Genomic DNA, 19,587 nt, shown 5'->3' with positions numbered 1-19,587 from the left:
AACAACACTGCATTACTGCCTTACACATATCTGCCATGGTTCACAGCCAAAACATAAAAGGAGTTACGACGTTAAGCAGTTCATGCATCATCAGCTACACTGGCCTTTCTTCACGATTAGAGTACGTACACATCTGGTAGCTTCCAATCAAAAGGCTTTCATGGAATAAGGACAAAACCACAAAAGATGACATCAGGATGAATACCTCACATATGCCTTGGCAAAGATATCAAATAATGCTTTATTGTAGCTCTTTGAAAACACTGAGCCACCTTTCATTCAGAACTCTTTGGCACCTAAGTTCCCCCATACCATGTTCTTCTTACTAGTTAGGCATGGGCAATCACATCCGTGAAGACTGATATCTCTACCCAAAACTATCAATGCAGGCATACTGCTCATGTACCCATGCTACTGTCTCTTAGAGCTTCTCAGTATCTGCAGGACAAGAACATGCAAACAAAGTAGGAACATGCTCAAATAGGTGTGTGTGTCTGCGTTTTTGTGTGTATGTATTATGTGTGTATGTGAGCGTGAGAGAGAGAAACCTCCCATGAGGAGTAAGTTACTGAGCTGTTAGGACAGCACGGGAGATGTATCTGTGCTGAAGGGAGATTCAGAAGGCAAATGGTACATTAGCCTTTATTACGAGAGGATTGTGTACATGAAGAAAGAAGTCTTGCTTCAACTGTATTAGGTTCTAGCGAGGCTGCACCTGGAGTATCTGGACCCCTTGCCTAAAGAAGGATATATTTGCTGAAAATGTGTTGCTGGTTAAAGCGCAGCAGGTCAGGCAGCATCGAAGGAACAGGAAATTCGATGTTTCGGGCAAAAGCCCTTCATCAGGATTGAGGAAAGTGTGTCCAGCAGGCTAAGATAAAAGGTAGGGAGGAGGGACTTGGGGGAGGGGCGATGGAGATGTGATAGGTGGAAGGAGGTCAAGGTGAGGGTGATAGGCCGGAGTGGGGTGGGGGCGGAGAGGTCAGGAAGAAAATTGCAGGTTAGGAGGGCGGTGCTGAGTTCGAGGGAATCGACTGAGATAAGGTGGGGGATGGGGAAATGAGGAAACTGGAGAAATCTGAGTTCATCCCTTGTGGTTGGAGGGTTCCAAGGCGGAAGAACCCTCCAACCACAAGGGATGAACTCAGATTTCTCCAGTTTCCTCATTTCCCCTCCCCCCACCTTGTCTCAGTCGATTCCCTCGAACTCAGCACCACCCTCCTAACCTGCAATTTTCTTCCTGACCTCTCCGCCCCCACCCCACTCCGGCCTATTACCCTCACCTTGACCTCCTTCCACCTATCACATCTCCATCGCCTCTCCCCCAAGTCCCTCCTCCCTACCTTTTATCTTAGCCTGCCTGGCACTCTCTCCTCATTCCTGATGAAGGGCTTTTGCCCAAAACATCGAATTTCCTGTTCCTTCGATGCTGCCTGACCTGCTGCGCTTTAACCAGCAACACATTTTCAGTTCTGATCTCCAGCATCGGCAGACTTCACTTTTTACTCAAGGATATATTTGCCCCAGGAAGAGTGAAGTGGAGATTCCTGGGATGGTGGGATGTCCTCTAAGATTGAGGAAACTGGGCCTCTGCAGTTTATAAGAATGACCCTCTGTAGGTAAGCAAGCTCAGGGTCATAATCTGGTAAGCACCATACTGGCATGGACCTATAACTAGAAGAGGAAGAAATGGCAGAGATTTCTGACACTTAGGACTTCTGGAGAACAGGTCCCTGCTGTGCCCAGGACAGATAATGAGCTTGTGGACTGGGGCATGAAAGAGCTGACAGTGGTGTATGGGCCAAGGGAACATCTGGTGGGGGGGAGGTGGGGGGGAAGAGTGGAGGGGGGTTGGATTCACAGATCATGCACCGACCATGTGAAGGTTCTGTCTGGTGTTCTGGTGCCAGAATGTCACCACATGGAAAGGGTGGGAGCTGCCATGGAGAGCCAGACCTAGCTGAACAATTGGTATCTGCCAAATCTGTGTGGGGACCTTTAATTCATTGCTCTAAACAGGGGAGCATTCATTCACCAACTAGGTGAAAGATGGTCTGACATCCCTCTTCCTACTCCCACATATCCTTAAGAGGTGAGGGAGATGTTATTGCACGCTGACAGTGACATGGAGTGACTGACAGTCATCAAGATATTGCCAGCTCAGGCACCCCAGAGGGTGACCTCCCCTCTGCCAAGTACTCCAATGCCTTGCTCAGATCAGGCGGAGGAGGTTGCGCCTACATCTCTTACAGCTCAGAGCCTTGTAGGCTCTGAAGCAAGAGAGGAAACCCACCAAAGTCATCTGGGCAATCTGGCAAAGCTGGCATCAGGTTTTCTCAAATTCAGCTACAGCTGCTGAGGTGACATGAGGTCAAAATGGTAGGCGGAGACAGATGAAGCAATAATTAATGTCATTATGGGTGCATAGCTAACAACCATCTGTATAACCAGACACTTGACCACAGTATGGCACTTCGTGCAACAGTCTGTGGTCTCTTTCAATCTGTTAAGACTTTTGACTATTTATGTTTTTCATATGAGTAATTGTATCTGTGAGAGCTTAGTCATGGCTGTAAATCCAATGGCTCAGTCATTTGGGTCCATGGTGAGCTAGAAAAACTGTATTACACTCTCATAAAAGGCACTAGTGAATTCATGAATCCACTTGTGGGCTATCGTTTCCACACATGTCCTCAGATGACATTTGAAAGGATCCAATGGTGAGGAAGTTCAATTCCGCTGTGATCTTCATTTCCACAGGCTTGTTACTGCCTCTTAAATTTCCCAACCACAGCTCAGCCACTCCGGGTGGCAGATATAGGGATGTTATCCTGAGTCATGTGATGATGTTCTAGCTCTGGCCTTTCTGCAGGTAGTTGTAACATCTTCTGCACAATTACAGGATATGGCTGGGATGTTACTGTCAGGGATAGATAATTTATGTCTTTTTTCTGCAGTGGGTGCTTCCCACCCCTCTGCAAAACCCTTAGCTGAGTATTGGTGCAATAGTAATTTTCAGTTTCTGTTTCCATTCCCTCAGTTGGCTGTGCTTGTGTTGTGCAGGAACCCTTGCAAATAAACCTTGGATCCCTCCCACTTATATTGGCCAATCACTGTGAAGCCTTCTTTTGTGTTCCCTTTTAGGGGAGTGGTGGTAATTGTCAAATTTCATTTCATTCATTGCCTCTCTAAACTTCACTTACACTACAGATTTCCTCTGTCATGTAGATGCTCTACTCCTTTCCCCTGATGTCTCCTCTGTTCTTCCTCAATCTCCCCCATGAATATTGAACCTTCCATTATATCGTCTTTGATATTCTTGCTCTTCCCCAATCCCACTCCTGTACAGCTCCCCAGCCTCATCCTTTAATCTTTCACTGTCCCTTATTTAATCCACCTGCTCTTTCTTCCCCTCTTCAGCAAACCTAATTGCCCCATTGTTTATCCCACTCTAAATATCCAGGTCTTCCTTTCCCGCAAACACTGACTCTCCCTCTGCTCCCAGTTTCCCCTTTCCATTCCCCAGGATCTTCCAGTACCCTGGCAATCATTCCCTTTAAGTCCAATCCACTCCTCTTCCTTTTTGTCTAACACACCTTTATCTGAATCTTTTGACTCTTGCTGCGGTGGTCAGGTTTTGCTGGTGTCAGCCAACGTGGCTTCCTCACCCTGGGCTTGTTAACCTGGTCAGGCTTTACTCCTTAAACTGTCGGTGTTTATGAACAATAAGAAGGATGTGACAGAGACTTGTCATCAGCTGGTTAACTTTAGTCAGGCTTCACCCTTTACATTGGACATGTTTGTGCAAAGAAACAGCTTAGTTCTAAAGGAGTTTGTACTCATTGGAGCATTTGGAAGAAGTCTGTTCCACAGGTACATTCCTCATCCATAGTCAATTGAGAATACAGGTATTTTCCCCTATTTTCCTAACAAGATTACACCCACAAGCATAATTCCCCACAGGCGGGGAGGGCTTAATGAATAGTCATACATGCTCATACATTCTCATTGTTTGTTTGTGGGACGTGGGCGTCGCTGGCGAGGCCAGCATTTATTACCCATCCCTAATCATGCTGGAGAAGGTGGTGGTGAGCTGCCTTTTTGAGCTGCTGCAGTCCATGTGGTGTAGGGATACCTGTGTAGGAAGGGAACTCTAGGGTTTTAACTAACAACAATGAGGTAATTGGTTTACAGGTGGTGATTTCCCCTTACATCTTTGGCTTTTGTCCTTCTAGACTGTAGAGGTTGCGAGTCTGAAAGCTGCTGTTAGAGGAGCCTCAGTGAGTTACTGAAAACCTAAAACAGATTCCTAATCTTCATGGTTGAGAAAGCTGACCCATCTGAAAAGGGTCTGAGAATTTAATAACAAAACTTTAACCTGCATTGGGAAACTGAGTTGCTGCGTCTCACACAACGAGTCCCTCCACAGACCCCTCTGTCAGTGCCGGCTGAGGTTTCTGCCCCATGTGTTGATTTTTATTCCTTCTCTCATGGACATTTGATTCTTTAATCATAATGTTCTGTTACAGCCAGTGCTTATGCTGCATTTAGTTCTTTTTCTCTTCTCACTATACATCTAGTTTAAATATTTTCCAATTGCAGTGCAAAAAAACTATCTCTGGATTTCCAGTTCTTATGATTTAATAATAATAAAAAAAGTGTAATCCAGTTAGCTCCACACCCCCATCTTACTATATGTCCCTTATTATTTTTCTCCTTCAAGCATTTAAGAATCCGGTTTTGAATTGCACCTATTTCTGGTAGCCTATTGGTTAATGCATTCCGAATCTGAACTGCTTATTGAGTAAGAAATGCTTCCTATTGTGCTACCTTATGTTCTTTTACAAATCTTAAATCTGTGCCATTCAATTATCAACTCTTACCAATGGAAACAGTTTCTCCTTAATTACTTTATCTGAACTCCAGTTCGATATGATCGATAATTAAGAGGCCACATCTTCAACAAATTCAACTCCATTTTTAATTTACTTTGGCATCACTATGCTCTTCTCTTTATTTTTTGTTTGGATAGGGGTGAAAGTCAGCATTTGTTGCCCATCCATAATTTCCCTTGACAAGTGAATTCCTTGTTTGGCCATTTATAAAACAAACTTAGATTGTAAGTTTATGTAGACCAATCCAGGTAAAGAAGGCAGACTTCCTTTCCTAAAGGGCACTGTCAACTATTTTGTTTAAAACAATAATCAGCTTCAGGATTACCATTACTAAGGGCTAGCTTCCTATTCCAGTTTGGAATAATTGAATTTAAATTCCACCAGCTGTCATGATGGGATTCAAGCTCATATCTGTAGATTATTAGTGTGGGCCCTTATGGATTATTAATCCAGCAACATTACAACCATGCCAACTCCCGACTATGTGTTAAAGGTAGGGCTGCTTTCTCATTTACAGCATCAGACACAGGATTATGTCTTCAAATTGTAGCATCTCATCTATTGGGTATCTTCTTGCCTTATGGTTTTTGTGAATTCAACGCTCACCATTCAGACTCACCTCACAAATCAGAGAATGCTTTACCTTGCCTGGCCTTCACTGCTTCCTGGTTTTTAAAACCCAAAATTGGTGTTACCTAATCATTGCCTGCTGATTTATGTAATCTGTTTTACTCTTCTCAACATCCGTGAGTCATGTTTTCCCATTTCTTTTATACACTTCGCTTGCAACAAAAAAAGAAAAAAAGCTAAAAATAACGCAAGCGATGTTGTGTTGAGTGCATTATATAAACTGCAAGTGATTTCTATATCCCTGACAATTCCATTATAGAGTTTGAAATTTAGCTAATTTTAATACTATTAAAATCAGTTCGGATTTATAAAATCACATCAAGAATGACAGAGCATCATGGAGCTCATCCAATTCATTGCATTCGGATTGATTTAAGAAATCTGCAGGTTCCACTTTCTCTGTCATTCTTCACTGTGATTATTAAATAATAAGTCACCAAGAACCAGGAATGTCCAATTAGAAGTCTTATTTGACCAACTGCATATAATTCATTGCCTCAATGTCAAATACAGACTGTTTTATGACAAGGTTCAAAAGTACTAAATGCATTCTACAAAAGCTGCAGTTTACAAAAACCACACGTTAAACATTGCATCTTATAATAATTTGTGCATAAATACATGGAAACTTCTTTTTTTGCTGTTATGTTAATTAATATTGTGAAGAAAGATTTTTATGTCAGACTAAAACATTTGTTGTTCAAACTACTTTTTAGTGTAATGAATCCAATTATGTTATTAAAAACAACAATAAATTATATTTCCTGTGCAAAGGGAGCATCAGGCAAAGAAAGTAAGGCATTTGTTAGGGTTATAGTTAAAAGGCAATCTTTTGATAGATATAGATGAACACAACATAATCGGAGGTGCAGTCAGAATCTGATTTGAATAATAGCTAGCTGTGTCTAATTTAGTAAAGAACTGATAGAAAATGACATATTTATTTTCTTGCAGGTTTTTCTATTTTTCTGCATATTCATGAAGCATTCTCCAGTTTCTCCAAGCAGTGTGTTTGTTATGGAAAATTAGTCAAATGGCATTCCTGGTTTGAGGCAAATGTTCCCCACTGGGACAACAATAAAGAGACCAGTCACATGGGATGTTGTTACCTCCTCCACACTCCGCCCCACCACTCCGCCGCCCTTGACCCCCCCCCCCCCTTCCCCCCTCCCAACCCCCCACTCCCATACCTGATTTCTTTTTGTCAAATTACTGAAAGGTCCTTGCAGGCTTATGACCTTCTGCGAAATGTACAACTAATTGTAACATGGCCTCTGTAAAAGTATTCAGCGTCACACAACAACACTTAAATGGTGACTGCACAAGGTGATTGACAGGACAATGGGGATATGCACGGAAGATTAAATGCAAAGAAAATTCTATTTTCATTAACAGAATGTCTCATACATATGGAAACCTAGAAATCAGTTTCTTTATCTATTGGAGTATACCACATGCTCTGCTTATAGCAACACACTTGATTTACCAAGTCCAGAAGGTTTGGCTGACATAACCAAGTTTTGAAAACTCTTAAGTGTACTCAGGGGATTCCTAGACTATAGTAACATAAAATCATGCAGCTTACCAGACTAGAGCATTGGTAAGCTCCCTCCAGCATCAAAAATAAATTATTATGACAATGGTTTGCAGATTGATCTTCACTTGAATGAGAACCCTATCATTGAAAAGGCTATTCCATCAGGTTCCAATAGAGTGTAACTGATCAATTACCAATGCATGTCATGCCAACTCATGTTTTATGGGAGATTTGCATTTTTAATGTTCTATGGTCCTCAGCTTTCAACACACTTTGCACATTGTTTCTTAAAAGGATAGTCAGACATTTTTGTTTCCAAATCTAATGGCTTCTACCATTCTTTATGCACTCAACAATCTAGGCCTTAAAACTCTGGATTCCCTCCCTAAATCATGCTGCCTCTCTATATCATTCTCTGACTTGTAGATATTCTTTAATGCATGTTTCTTTGGTCATGGTTTTGGTGGGCGGCACAGTGGTTAGCACTGCTGTCTCACAGCACCAGAGACCCGGGTTCAATTCCTGCCTCAGGCAACTGACTGTGTGGAGTTTGCACATTCTCTTCGTGTCTACGTGGGTTTCCTCCAGGTGCTCCGGTTTCCTCTCACAGACCAAAAATGTGCAGGTTAGGTGAATTGGCCATGCTAAATTGCCTGTAGTGTTAGGTAAATGTAGGGGAATGGGTCTGGGTGGGTGCGCTTTGGCGGGTCGATGTGGACTTGTTGGGCTGAAGGGCCTGTTTCCACACTGTAAGCAATCTAATCTAATCTAAAAAAAAATACTGCATGTGCCAATGGGGTCAAGTGGATAACGTTCCTCGGAAGGTCTTTCTTCATTAAAGAAATAATTCATTAAAATTGTTGGAAGCAGAAGAAGGATGTTTAAGAGATTTTAGAAAGAATGATAAATGGTATGGTTGTAGAGTTGTGCTTTCAAAGGTAAGAGAAAGAAGAGTCACATGCTTTAAGGCAGCTTAAGGTCTGTGCTACCGATGAAGCAATGAGATGGTCAGTAGGGAGACAGAAGGAGAAAAACACAGAACACCCACAATGGAGCAGATGAGGCTAAATGATAGGCCTAGGTAAAGAAAGCATAGGCATGATGCAGCAAGACACCACAAGGATTTTAAACCAAAAAGTTTTGTAAACCGACATAATTAGATGAAAAGTCTGCATAAAATTGATGAGCAGGGGAGCATGCAGGATCTATCACAAACTGAGAATTAAATAGCTTGAAGTTTGATATTGTTTAGTCCTGTAAAATTATTGGGTTTGGAAGTCTGCAGAAAAATATAGGTCAATGTGTTACCCAAGGTATCTATAGGGTTGCCAAGTAAACACATGAGCACACCATAACGGACCATTCCAACCCATGACTGGTACAGTATTTGTTTTTTACACTGCTGCACTTTCAAACTGGATTAGGCTTCCTTCAATGTCAACAAAATGCTCTTACAGAATTCCAAAGGGTCTTCCAACAGATTATCATTCTGTGGGAATTTCCTATCCAGTGCCTGGAAGTTTTAACAATGTGTCCTACTTGTTAAACAGAGGTATATCAGCTTCTGAAATTGGTCAAGTTGACCCAATTCCTTTTCAAATAATTTTTGAACCTTTCCAGCTAGACAGGTTCTCAAAACCAGCAACTCATTTCATCCTTTTTCACTGAGCTGTGCCCAAACTGCTTTATAAGAGATTTTTTCAAACACTTATTCACTTGCCTTTAATGAGATATGGATTCAGCTTCCATCATTGCTTCTAGTAGGGCAGGTATGTCCTAACAATTCCCTACACAATGTTTTCTCTTACTCTCTCTCTTTGGTCTTTTGTTGCTGATTATAAATTTATGCCTCCAAACTGACAAGACATTAATGAATTTTACTTCTCACAATTTGCCTTACCAATTCAGTCATTGATCCATATGAGCACTCTGTCCTTCATTTCAAGAAGTTCAACTGACTAACTACCTGTGATCACATTTCTTTGCAAGATGTGTTCTAGGTTTTCTTGAGACCTTGCCAAATTTCCATAATCACTACATACATCTGGAACTTTCATCCAATGCTTCTACTGCACTTTGGTATACTGAACAACCAACATTTTCCATTGCATTGTAGCACTGCCAACAGTACAACATCAAATATTTATATTAACACTTTAAATGTCGAAGGGAAGAAGTGCTTGCATTATGAATAGATATCATTTCATCTAAAATAAATCCATAGCTAGAAGAAAAAATTGCATATTAAAAATTGAGCCTTATTCTATTTCAAAAATGCATGATGTTTTGGGTAATATCTTCAAAGAGCATTGTACCAGACCCAACTCTATCCCTGGAACAGGAGAATTGACATTTCGGGCATTAGCCCTTCATCAGGAAGCATATGTCAATTCTCCTGCTCCTCGGATGCTGCCTGACCTGCTGTGCTTTTCCAGCACAATACTCTCGACTCTGATCTCCAGCATCTGCAGTCATCAAGGTCTCCAAACTGTCCCTGCATTGCTCGTAGCTAATCCACCTGACCTTCACCTCCTTGGACACTTCGCAATTTCTCATGGTCAATCCACCTAACGTGCACATTCTTGGACTGTATAAGGAAACTGGAGCACGTGGAGGAAACCCATACAGACACGGGAAGAATGAGCAAACTCCATAAAATCGCCCAAGGGCAAGACCGAACCCAGGTGCCTAGCACTGCGAGTTAGCAATGTTAACCACTGAGCCATCATGCCACCCCAATGTTCTAGCTCCATTTCTGAGCTGTTTATTATGCTTTCCTCATCCAGTTCTCTTCCCCACAAATTTGGAAGTGAATGTGCACACATATCTGTGATATGTAGGTCTCACACCACAGACACCCTTGTGACCTGCAAAATACAAGGGCCTGTTCTCGATCCAGTGAAAAGTAAATAATGAGATCCAGATTATATGGGTTATGCATTTGAAGCATCATTGTATGTTTGGCTCAAGAACCATTTAAATTGGAGTTATGGAACTTTGATTGGTGCTGCATAAATCTAATTTCAAGATTAATTGGAGGCTTCTTTAGAATCATTATTATGTAAAATCAAAAACCAGTTCCCTTATTGTGCTTAAGATTTAAAGGAATGTTGACATAGAACATAGAACATAGAAAAATACAGCGCAGTACAGGTTCTTCGGCCCTCGATGTTGCACCGATCCAAGCCCACGTAACATACATTAGCCCACTATCCTTCATATGCCTATCCAATGCCCATTTAAATGCCCATAAAGAGGGAGAGTCCACCACTGCTACTGGCAGGGCATTCCACGAAGTCACGACTCGCTGAGTAAAGAATCTACCCCTAATATCAGTCCTATACCTACCACCCCTTAATTTAAAGCTATGCCCCCTCATAATATCTGACTCCATACGTGGAGTCATTTTAATTAGAGTTACTTTTCAGGCTATATGTTAACAGAATCTCCCATTATACCTCAACGAAATGAGCAGCACAATGGCTCAGTGGTCAGCACGGCTGCCTCACAGCACCAGGGACCCTGGGTTCAATTCCAGCCTCAGGCAACTGAATCTATGGAGTTTGCACATTTTCCCCATGTCTGTGCAGATTTCCTCTAGGTGGTTTCCTCCCCCAATCTAATTATGTGCAGGTTGGGTAAATTGGCAATGTTAAATTGCCCACAGTGTTCAGGGATGTGTAAGATAGGTGCATTAGTCAGGGGTGAATGGGTTACTGTTCAGAGGGTTGGTGTGGACTTGAAGGGCCTGTTTGCAAACTGTAGGGATTTTATGAAATGATTTTACATGTTGTCAAGTTGTTCTCTTAGGTCCATCATAATTTATTCTCCAAATAGTAAACCTTTTAATGACTTCAGTTGAAAAGACAATTTAGTAAAATTCTAATTATTTTCCAAATTTATTTTGATGAAGACAAAATTATGAGTCAAAAAGACACATAACGTAAATGCACGTCTAAAAATTATTCTTCAGCAATTAGTGAAATACAACTCAATATTACCTTAACAACACACTATAAAACTACATTACAGTGTGAATGATATGTTTGATTGTTATGTCAGGTCAAATCGTGCAACTCAATTGCTGGAGACAACCATTAGATTCAAATAGAAGTAAAAATTTCCAAATCTGCATATAAAATATAAATAAGTCAAAGAAAACATTGACTAAACAATCATGTCTCAAGGTTTACATAATTAATCAGCTGCTCACATTATTTTGTTGTGATTCGGCATGCTTGTATATGTAAGAATATACAATGCTTTTTCAGCCCATTAATGTTCAACTGTTCTCTAGTGTAAATATTAAATGCTAACAAGAAAATGCTGTAACTTCAGTGGTTCTCATGCCAAAACTAATCTAATCACATAGACATGCAAGACCTACAGTTTATGGTAAATCAGATTGCCTTTTCTGTACCAGATTTGCAAGCCACTCTCAATCTCATTAATCCTGCAGACATGAACCTTGACCCATCCTTGAATGGGCCAAAACAGAGTTTAAAAATCAATTTTCAGAGTTGGTCATTTAAATATTCAACTTCCCACATGTATTGAAGGACAGACTCTGGAATATATTGAGCACTTCCCGTATCTTAGACCTCTCTCAGGTCACCATTAATGAGGAGTTCTGACAACAGATGAGCCGTGCCTGTTAATCCTTCTACAAAATGTGACAGCAAGTGCTTAACACCAAAAACTTTTCCAAGTGAACTGAAATCCTCCAGTTGTCACCAGACTTTGACACTGCAGTGACACAATATGACACATAAGAATGCTAAACATTTCTTCCTCTGCCACATTCTCCAGAGTCAATGGCAGGACAGTTAAATCACATTAGTCTTGAATCCAGCTTTTGAACAAATCTTGTACAACGTCAACTACAATGAAGTTGATTCCATTCTATTGGGTGAAAACATCTCCCCTGGCCGGTTTTGTTTTCTCAACTCTCAAATGGTCGATGTTCCAAGGGTTACAAAGAAAATGTGACAAAGACACTTGAAATTCTCCTTAAAGTTAGCAGCGTTGACATTAATGACTGAGCTGAGCTTGATACCAAGTGTTCAAGTGGCACATTATGCACTTTAGATCTCACTACTTTGTGAGGCATTCTGCCCCATGGACTGTGGGTCAAGAATCAGCCTTTTCAGTCACATGACAAGCCATGATAGAAACTTTCAACCTCAACCTTAAGACGATGTTATCCTCAAACAAAGGGACAGCTAATGATGTACATTGGTAGCATTCTTCACCTTTACATAATCTGTCAGCCCTGGCACCACCATAACATCATTTCCACCCCACTTTCCTCTTGTGCCATGATTGTAGCCCTGTATTTTCCCCTTTAAAAATCTATAGTTGGATAATATCCAATGATAATGTTAAAGGAGTAATGATTTGGAGTTGCCGGTGTGGGACTGGGGTGTACAAAGTTAAAAATCACGCAACACCAGGTTATAGTATAGTGTGCTTCCAATTAAACCTGTTGGACTATAACCTGGTGTTGTGTGATTTTTAACGTTAAAGGAGTAAACCTTCTTTTTCCATTCTGCATTGTTAGTACTGAACTTCGAAGCATGTAATCATAACTCTGAGGTGATATATGAACTCTTCATGAATTTTGCTTCATTCATTTTTGGAACTTACTGAAAAGGCCAGAGTTTTTATCAACCCTGAATTATCCTTGAAAAGCTGACAGTGAGCTACTTTCATAGACTAAAGCAGTATGTGCAGTGAACTCCCAGTACTTTTTACATAGCAGTTTGATACAACTGAGGCTTTCAGGGAACAGTTAAGAATCAACCTCAATACAGTGGGTCGGGAGTTTACATGTAGTGATCCAGGATAAGGATGGCAGATTTCTTCGTCTGGGAACATTCATGCGCCTTATGGACTTTTACAACAATTCAGTGGTATCATGATCAGTTTTGGTGAGATTATTCCAGGCACACTAATTGATTTGAATTCCCACAGCTGTTAAAGTGGGATTTGAGCCCTTGTCTCGGGACAATTCGTCTGGGTTTCTGGATTGCTAGAACAATTCCTGTATCTTTATGTTTCTATCCCTCTGCTTTACAATATTACACCTGGCCCTGAAATGTATAATTACCTTCTTGGCAATGGGTGTTGGAGTTAAATTTTTTTAAGTGCCAGTAAAGTCAAGGCATTCTGCATTTTCAGGATTTCATTATTAACAATAGCACGGCACCAATAATTATAAAGGCAGAAATGAAGGATTTACATCTGTACAGTGCTTTCGTGACTACTGGACATCATAAAGTGCTTTACAGCCTTTTTTAAAAACGTTTTGGCACTATTGAAGTATAGGAAATTTGCCACTCAGAGTTTGGTCACAGCAAATCCCCACAAACAACAATGACTATGTATCATTGTTGTGGTTCCGTTCGCCGAGCTGGGAATTTGTGTTGCAGATGTTCGTCCCCTGTCTAGGTGACGTCCTCAGTGCTTGGGAGCCTCCTGTGGAGCGCTTCTGTGATCTTTCCTCCGCCATTTGTAGTGGTTTGAATCTGCCGCTTCCGGTTGTCAGTTCCAGCTGTCCGCTGCAGTGGTCGGTATATTGGGTCCAGGTCAACATGCTTATAGATTGAATCTGTGGATGAGTGCCATGCCTCCAGTAATTCCCTGGTTGTTCTCTGTTTGGCTTGTCCTATAATAGTAGTGTTGGCCCAGTCGAATTCATGTTGCTTGTCATCTGCGTGTGTGGCTACTAAGGATAGCTGGTCGTGTCATTTCGTGACTAGTTGGTGTTCATGGATGCAGATCGTTAGCTGTCTTCCTGTTTGTCCTATGTAGTGTTTTGTGCGGTCCTTGCATGGGATTTTGTACACTATAAATCTTCTCACAAACATTGAACTTTGTATCATGTTTTGTCTTTGTTATGTTCTTCAAAAGTTAAATAGTAACTGAGACACTGGGGATAAATTCCATGTTCTTCTTCAAAATCATAGGATTTTTAATATGTCGACCACATCTAGCAAATGGAGCCTCTGTGTAATGTCTTATCCAAAAATCAGCACCTTCAACAGTGCTCCTTCTGTACAGCATTAAAGTATCAGCATAGCCTTCGATGCTTAAATCATGACTTATAACTGATTGTAATGCATTGCACTTTTAAGGACAATTATGTTGTGTCAATCCTGTTGTTTTAGAGCTAAAGCTTTAAAAGGCATCCCATCAATGCAATGTGAAAGTCATACTTCTGAAAGTCGCTGCAGCACTGACAACTTGGATGAGGTATGGGAGGAAAAAATGCTGGTCAGTTCCTTTTGAGAAAGTAGAACAGCAACTAAAATTAGAAAGAAATCAACAAATAACAGGTAGACGTGTTACCTATTATTAGGGCCACTGAAAAAAATGCAGCAAAATCAAATTCAATTAGATAGTTTCAGAAGGTGAGGCACAATGAGCAAACAACCTCCTCTGTCATCACTTTTGTGTTATACATTCTTCTATCAGCAGGGATCTGGAGGGAAGCACAGAAAATGTGCTAGTTTCCAAGTGATATAAAAATATTGGAGAAAGTGAGGACTGTAGATGCTGGAGATCAGAGCTGAAAAAGTGTTGCTGGAAAGGCGCAGCAGGTCAAGCAGCATCCAAGGAGCAGGAGAATCGACGTTTCGGGCATGAGCCCTTCTTCAGGAATGATTCCTGAAGAAGGGCTCATGCCCAAAACGTCGATTCTCCAGCTCCTTGGATGCTGCCTGACCTGCTGTGCTTTTCCAGCAACACATTTTCAGAAATAAAAATATACTCAGAGTCATCCATATGAGATGCTGAAAATATTCTTCATCCTTTAGCTAAGAACATGAGTTAGAGCTTAATATATGTTAAGTGCCTTTGGAATGATTCATCAATGTAGAACCTCAATAGCTCTGTCCTCCAACAGCCTCCTTTAATCTCAACCACCAAAGGTGTTAGAAAAGAAAATGTCAGAAGTCACGCGACACACGCTGATAGTCCAACAGGTTTGTTAGAAATCACAAATTTTTGGAGTGCTGCTCCTTCATCAGGTGACTGGATGGTCGTGTGTTTCTGACTTTGTCCTCCCCAGTCCAACACTAGCATCTCCACATCCGAAAAGAAAATGAAATAGGAAGAAGGAACAGGAGTAGGCCAACCAGACCCTCCAACTTACTCCACCATTCAATAAGATCATGACTGATCCGATTGTAATCTCAAATCTGCATTCCTCCCTGCCCCTGAGAACCTTACACTCCCTTGGTTGACAAGAATCTACCTAGGAACCGCTTAGGAACCCTCCAACCACAAGGGATGAACTCAGACTTCTCCAGTTTCCTCATTTCCCCTCCCCCCCATCTTGTCTCAGTCCCAACCCTCAAACTCAGCACCATCTTCCTAAACTGCAATCTTCTTCCTGACCTCTCCACCCCCACCCTCACTCCGGCCTATCACCCTCACCTTAACCTCCTTCCACCTATTGCATTTCCAATGCCCACCCCCAGTCCCTCCTCCCTATCTTTTATCTTAGCCTGCTTGGCACACTCTCCTCATTCCTGAAGAAGGGCTCATGCCCGAAACGTCGTTGGATGCTGCCTGACCTGCTGCGCTTTTCCAGCAACACATTTTCAGCTCTGATCTCCAGCATCTGCAGTCCTCACTTTCTCCAAAAATCTACCTACCCCTGCTTTAAAAATGTTCAAGGACTCTGCATCCACCATCTATTCAGGAAGAGAGTTCCTAAGACTCAGCAATATCTGAGAGTTAAAAAAAAATCACCTCATATCAAACTAAATCTCAAATTGTAATAGAAACAAACAGAAGTATGGGCAAACTTTACTGGGTCCAGTTGACGATCTGATTTTGTAAGAGTGTAATTTTATAGGAGTATGATTTGTTGAGATTTGCTTGAAAAGGTGTAATTGTTACTTTGCAATTTCAGCTGCATATTGTGCATCAGAAATGCTTGCGTATGAAATATGTTCGAGGGCTCATTTAATATCTTAAAATTAATGGAAGTTCTGAAGGTAACATTTACTGAAAGAGAAAAAAAAGTGTTTTTTTTTGTGTGTGGGTTGTCTGAGCACATTACGGTTAATTAAGCTTCTGCAATCCGCTTGAATGGGTCCATGCTATTGCATTTACTAATACAGGGGCCGAGTTGCTGTCCGTGGTGCTGAAGTACTGGACCTTTCACACTGTGTTGTAGATTGTAAACGTGCCAATTTTACCTTACACCAGCAGGAGGGCGTGACCTGAAAAGTACCTCTCAACCTTTAATGGAATTGTAACCCTTAGATCTCACAATTTAGCTGGGCAGCTCCTGGGAGCAGAGGGGGAGCTGGAATCGATTTTAACCGAGGTTTCCCAATAAGTGTCCTGTTCGTATTTTGGAGGCAATGGCATTGTGCTCATCCAGTGGCTTTGTGACTAAAACGTTACCCCCAGTCCCTACACCCAATTCCATCTGGAAAATGCAATTTGGAATATCGCCGAAGCCCTGAGCTTGTTTACCACCTACCGTCTCCCTGGAGACCACCAGCAACCAACAAACAACCAGTTTATTTTTCCAGTTCTGAGGGGCCGTGTGTTGTTTTATGCACAGCGCACCTTGTCGAGATTTCACCTGGTTAAAAATCACACAACACCAGGTTATCGTCCAACAGGGTTAATTGGAAGCACACTAGCTTTCGGAGCGACGTTTCTTCATCACTATCAACTGATTGGAAGCTAGTGTGCTTCCAATTAAACCTGTTGGACTATAACCTGGTGTTGTGTGATTTTTAACTTTGTACACCCCAGTCCAACACCAGCACCTCCAAATCGAGATTTCTCCTGGCACTATCGAGTTTGCATAACCTGACAGGGTCAGTTTGTTCACGGTGTTACCCTATTGCATTAAAAAAAGTCATAACTTTAGGTATAACAGAGAGTTGACACATTGGAAATTCGAGTTTTTTTAAGTTTAGCGCTTATCGGCAAAACCTACTTGAACCATGCAGCCTTTAATAAACTTAGACTAACAGCCTCAAAAAAGATTGGGCAGCCAGTAATTTAATCCTTTTTTTGTGCTAGTGTTCTTTCTCTTTCAGACTTACGTGTTCCATCAAACCGCGTTGCTATGGTGTCTAAGAAGGTATTCTGAGGCGCTAACAAGCCTTTCATAACAGGCATTTTTCCCGTTGTTGATGAAGAGTTCCTCACTTTGGAACTATGCCATTGTGGATGATTGAAGTTTGTCTCGGTCGACAGGCCAGAACTTTGAGTGGGGCCACAGAACAGCCGGGGCCAGGGTCACGTCCCCGTTCCCTTCAACTCACACCGCGAAACTCAACCTTGGCTTCCGAGGTAGCAGCGCATTCCTTGGGACTGATCTAGCACATCACACGCTTTCCCGTCCATCTCCATCGCGGCGATTAGTCGTTGGTTGCCCCCCGGCACAGCAGCTCAGAGCTCTCCCCCTCTCCATTCTCCACTCTCCCATTCCCAGTGTAACTCTTCAGTCGGTCCATTGGACCGAGCGGCAGTCTCTCGCACTCCCTCTACCAGCTTCGAATCCACTGGGTGGTTGCATTTGCCCGATGACAATGTGACACAGTGAGCGACTGCACAAACACTGCTCCTATTCCGGGTGCGCTGTGCCATGAAGAGACTTCCTCCTCCTCCCCCCCATCTCAGCAGTTACAAACTCTGTGTGTGTGTGTGTGTGTGTGGCAGGGGGAATCAAATTTCTTGTTCAAAAAAAAATAACAGAGGGATTTTCTACATGAAAGACGCCAACTTAAGTCTTTTGAGGCGAAATTACTCTTCTTTTAAAGACAAGGCCAGTGAGATTGACATCCAACATTTCGACTGAAGCATCGTTTTATTCTTCGTTGGGAAATAATGAAGCGAGCATGAGGGGATGGAGATAAGCTTCGGGTATTTGCCCCACCACAGCAGTTCGCGTTCCGCCGAAACCCTTCCTTCTGGCGTTGGAAAATAAAATTTAAGAGTCGAGTTCACTGAAAAGTGGGAGGACTCCCCCGGGTTAATTAGAGGGAAAAGAATCAGAATGGAGGGAAAAATCAAGGCAGAGCTGGGAGAAACAGAAATAACTTCCCTGATCACAAAGAAACTTCACCTTCCAATTGACTGAGGGATTCAGTCCACATTCCTGAACCTTCCCTGAACCAGAAAAAATACAGCCACTTGTAACCAAGGCGTTAGGCACTCCCTGTTTTATTACCTTTACTTTGGCACATAGGGGGGTTTCGTTTTTACAAAATTTCACTTGAAAATATTTTCTGGTCTATATTGGGAATGGTGTGAAGTTAGCTAGCACGATTAGAAAGAAAAATTCTACCTCAGTTCACTAAAATGAACATCTTTGACGGCATTGATCCCAAAGACATGGTGAGGGGACAGATTGTGGCAAATTGTGAGATTCCAGCTTCACCCTGGATTTGACCATAAGACATAGGAGTGGAAGTAAGGCCATTCGGTCCATTGTGTCCACTCTGCATTGATTCAAAGGCAGATTTTCACCATTTTGGGAAATAACCGTCCCCCCTGTTCATATCAATGGTTATATATTGGCCACATTAGGTCTTTCTGCGAAACAGGCAAAAGTAAGGACTGCAGATGCTGGAAACCAGAGTTTAGATCAGTGAGGTGCTGGAAAAACACAGCAGGTCAGGCAGCATCTGGGGAGCAGGAAAATGGATGTTTTGGGCAAAAGCCCTTCATCAGGAATAGAGGCAGGAAACCTCCAGGGTGGAGAGATAAATGGGAGTGGGGGTGGGGGGGGGTGGGTGGGACTGGGGCTATTGTACTCTTTGCTGTCTTCTCCCCCTCACCCACCCCCATTTATCTCTCCACCCTGGAGGCATCCTGCCTCTATTCCTGATGAAGGGCTTTTGCCTGAAAAGTCGATTTTCCTGCTTCTCAGATGCTGCCTGATTTTCTGTGAAAGATCCGAGTTCTGGTCATGCTACTAGTTAACTAGTTTAGATCATGTTGTTTCTTGAACTCCTTCAACACAGCTCTCAATCTGTTTAAAATAAATGGACTGCAATAAATATTTCCAAACATATTATGGTTCACCCATGTACGACCAACCTTTCACTGTCATCTCCATGTAAAGAAAGGTAATTGCTGTTTGTAAGTAAAGGAACTACCCTATGCAACTAGACAAAGGTTGATAATGCCCTCTTGAAATAGCAGAGCAATTAATGTTGTCAGTGCAGACCCCAGATAATTTCAGTCAATCTAATCAGACATGCAATGACATGTGAATGGAACATGTAGGATCCCAATCTATTTCTTCTAGTCCAGAAGCAGGGAAACGTTAACTGCACCACAAGAGCCTTCCTTGACATGGGCCTTGTATAGTGCTCTTTATCCCACTGCTGTTGAGTAATTTGGGTGGAGAAGAAACATAGAAAATAGGTGCAGAAGTAGGCCATTCAGCCCTTCGAGACTGTACCACTATGTCTAAAGGCATCAAAGAGTAGGGGGAGAAATGGGATACTGAGATTGCATGACCAATCATGATGCAATCTTAGG

At 42.0% G+C, this 19,587-nt stretch overlaps 1 protein-coding gene across 1 annotated transcript in view; it reads right to left on the bottom strand.

Moving 5' to 3' along the window:
• kcnh4b (potassium voltage-gated channel, subfamily H (eag-related), member 4b) overlaps positions 1 to 17,214 on the bottom strand; it is a 169,616-nt gene extending 152,402 nt beyond the window's left edge. The window contains exon 1 of the mRNA XM_060848909.1: positions 17,139 to 17,214. Coding sequence (XP_060704892.1) covers positions 17,139 to 17,214 — 76 coding nt within the window. The remainder of the gene's footprint in view (positions 1 to 17,138) is intronic.
• Positions 17,215 to 19,587: the final 2,373 nt, after the last annotated feature.

Source organism: Hemiscyllium ocellatum, chromosome 32 (genome assembly GCF_020745735.1).
Source record: "Hemiscyllium ocellatum isolate sHemOce1 chromosome 32, sHemOce1.pat.X.cur, whole genome shotgun sequence".
NCBI lineage: Eukaryota > Metazoa > Chordata > Chondrichthyes > Orectolobiformes > Hemiscylliidae > Hemiscyllium > Hemiscyllium ocellatum.
The sequence above is the reverse complement of the archived record's forward strand: the minus strand, read 5'-3'. Positions and strand labels throughout refer to the sequence as shown.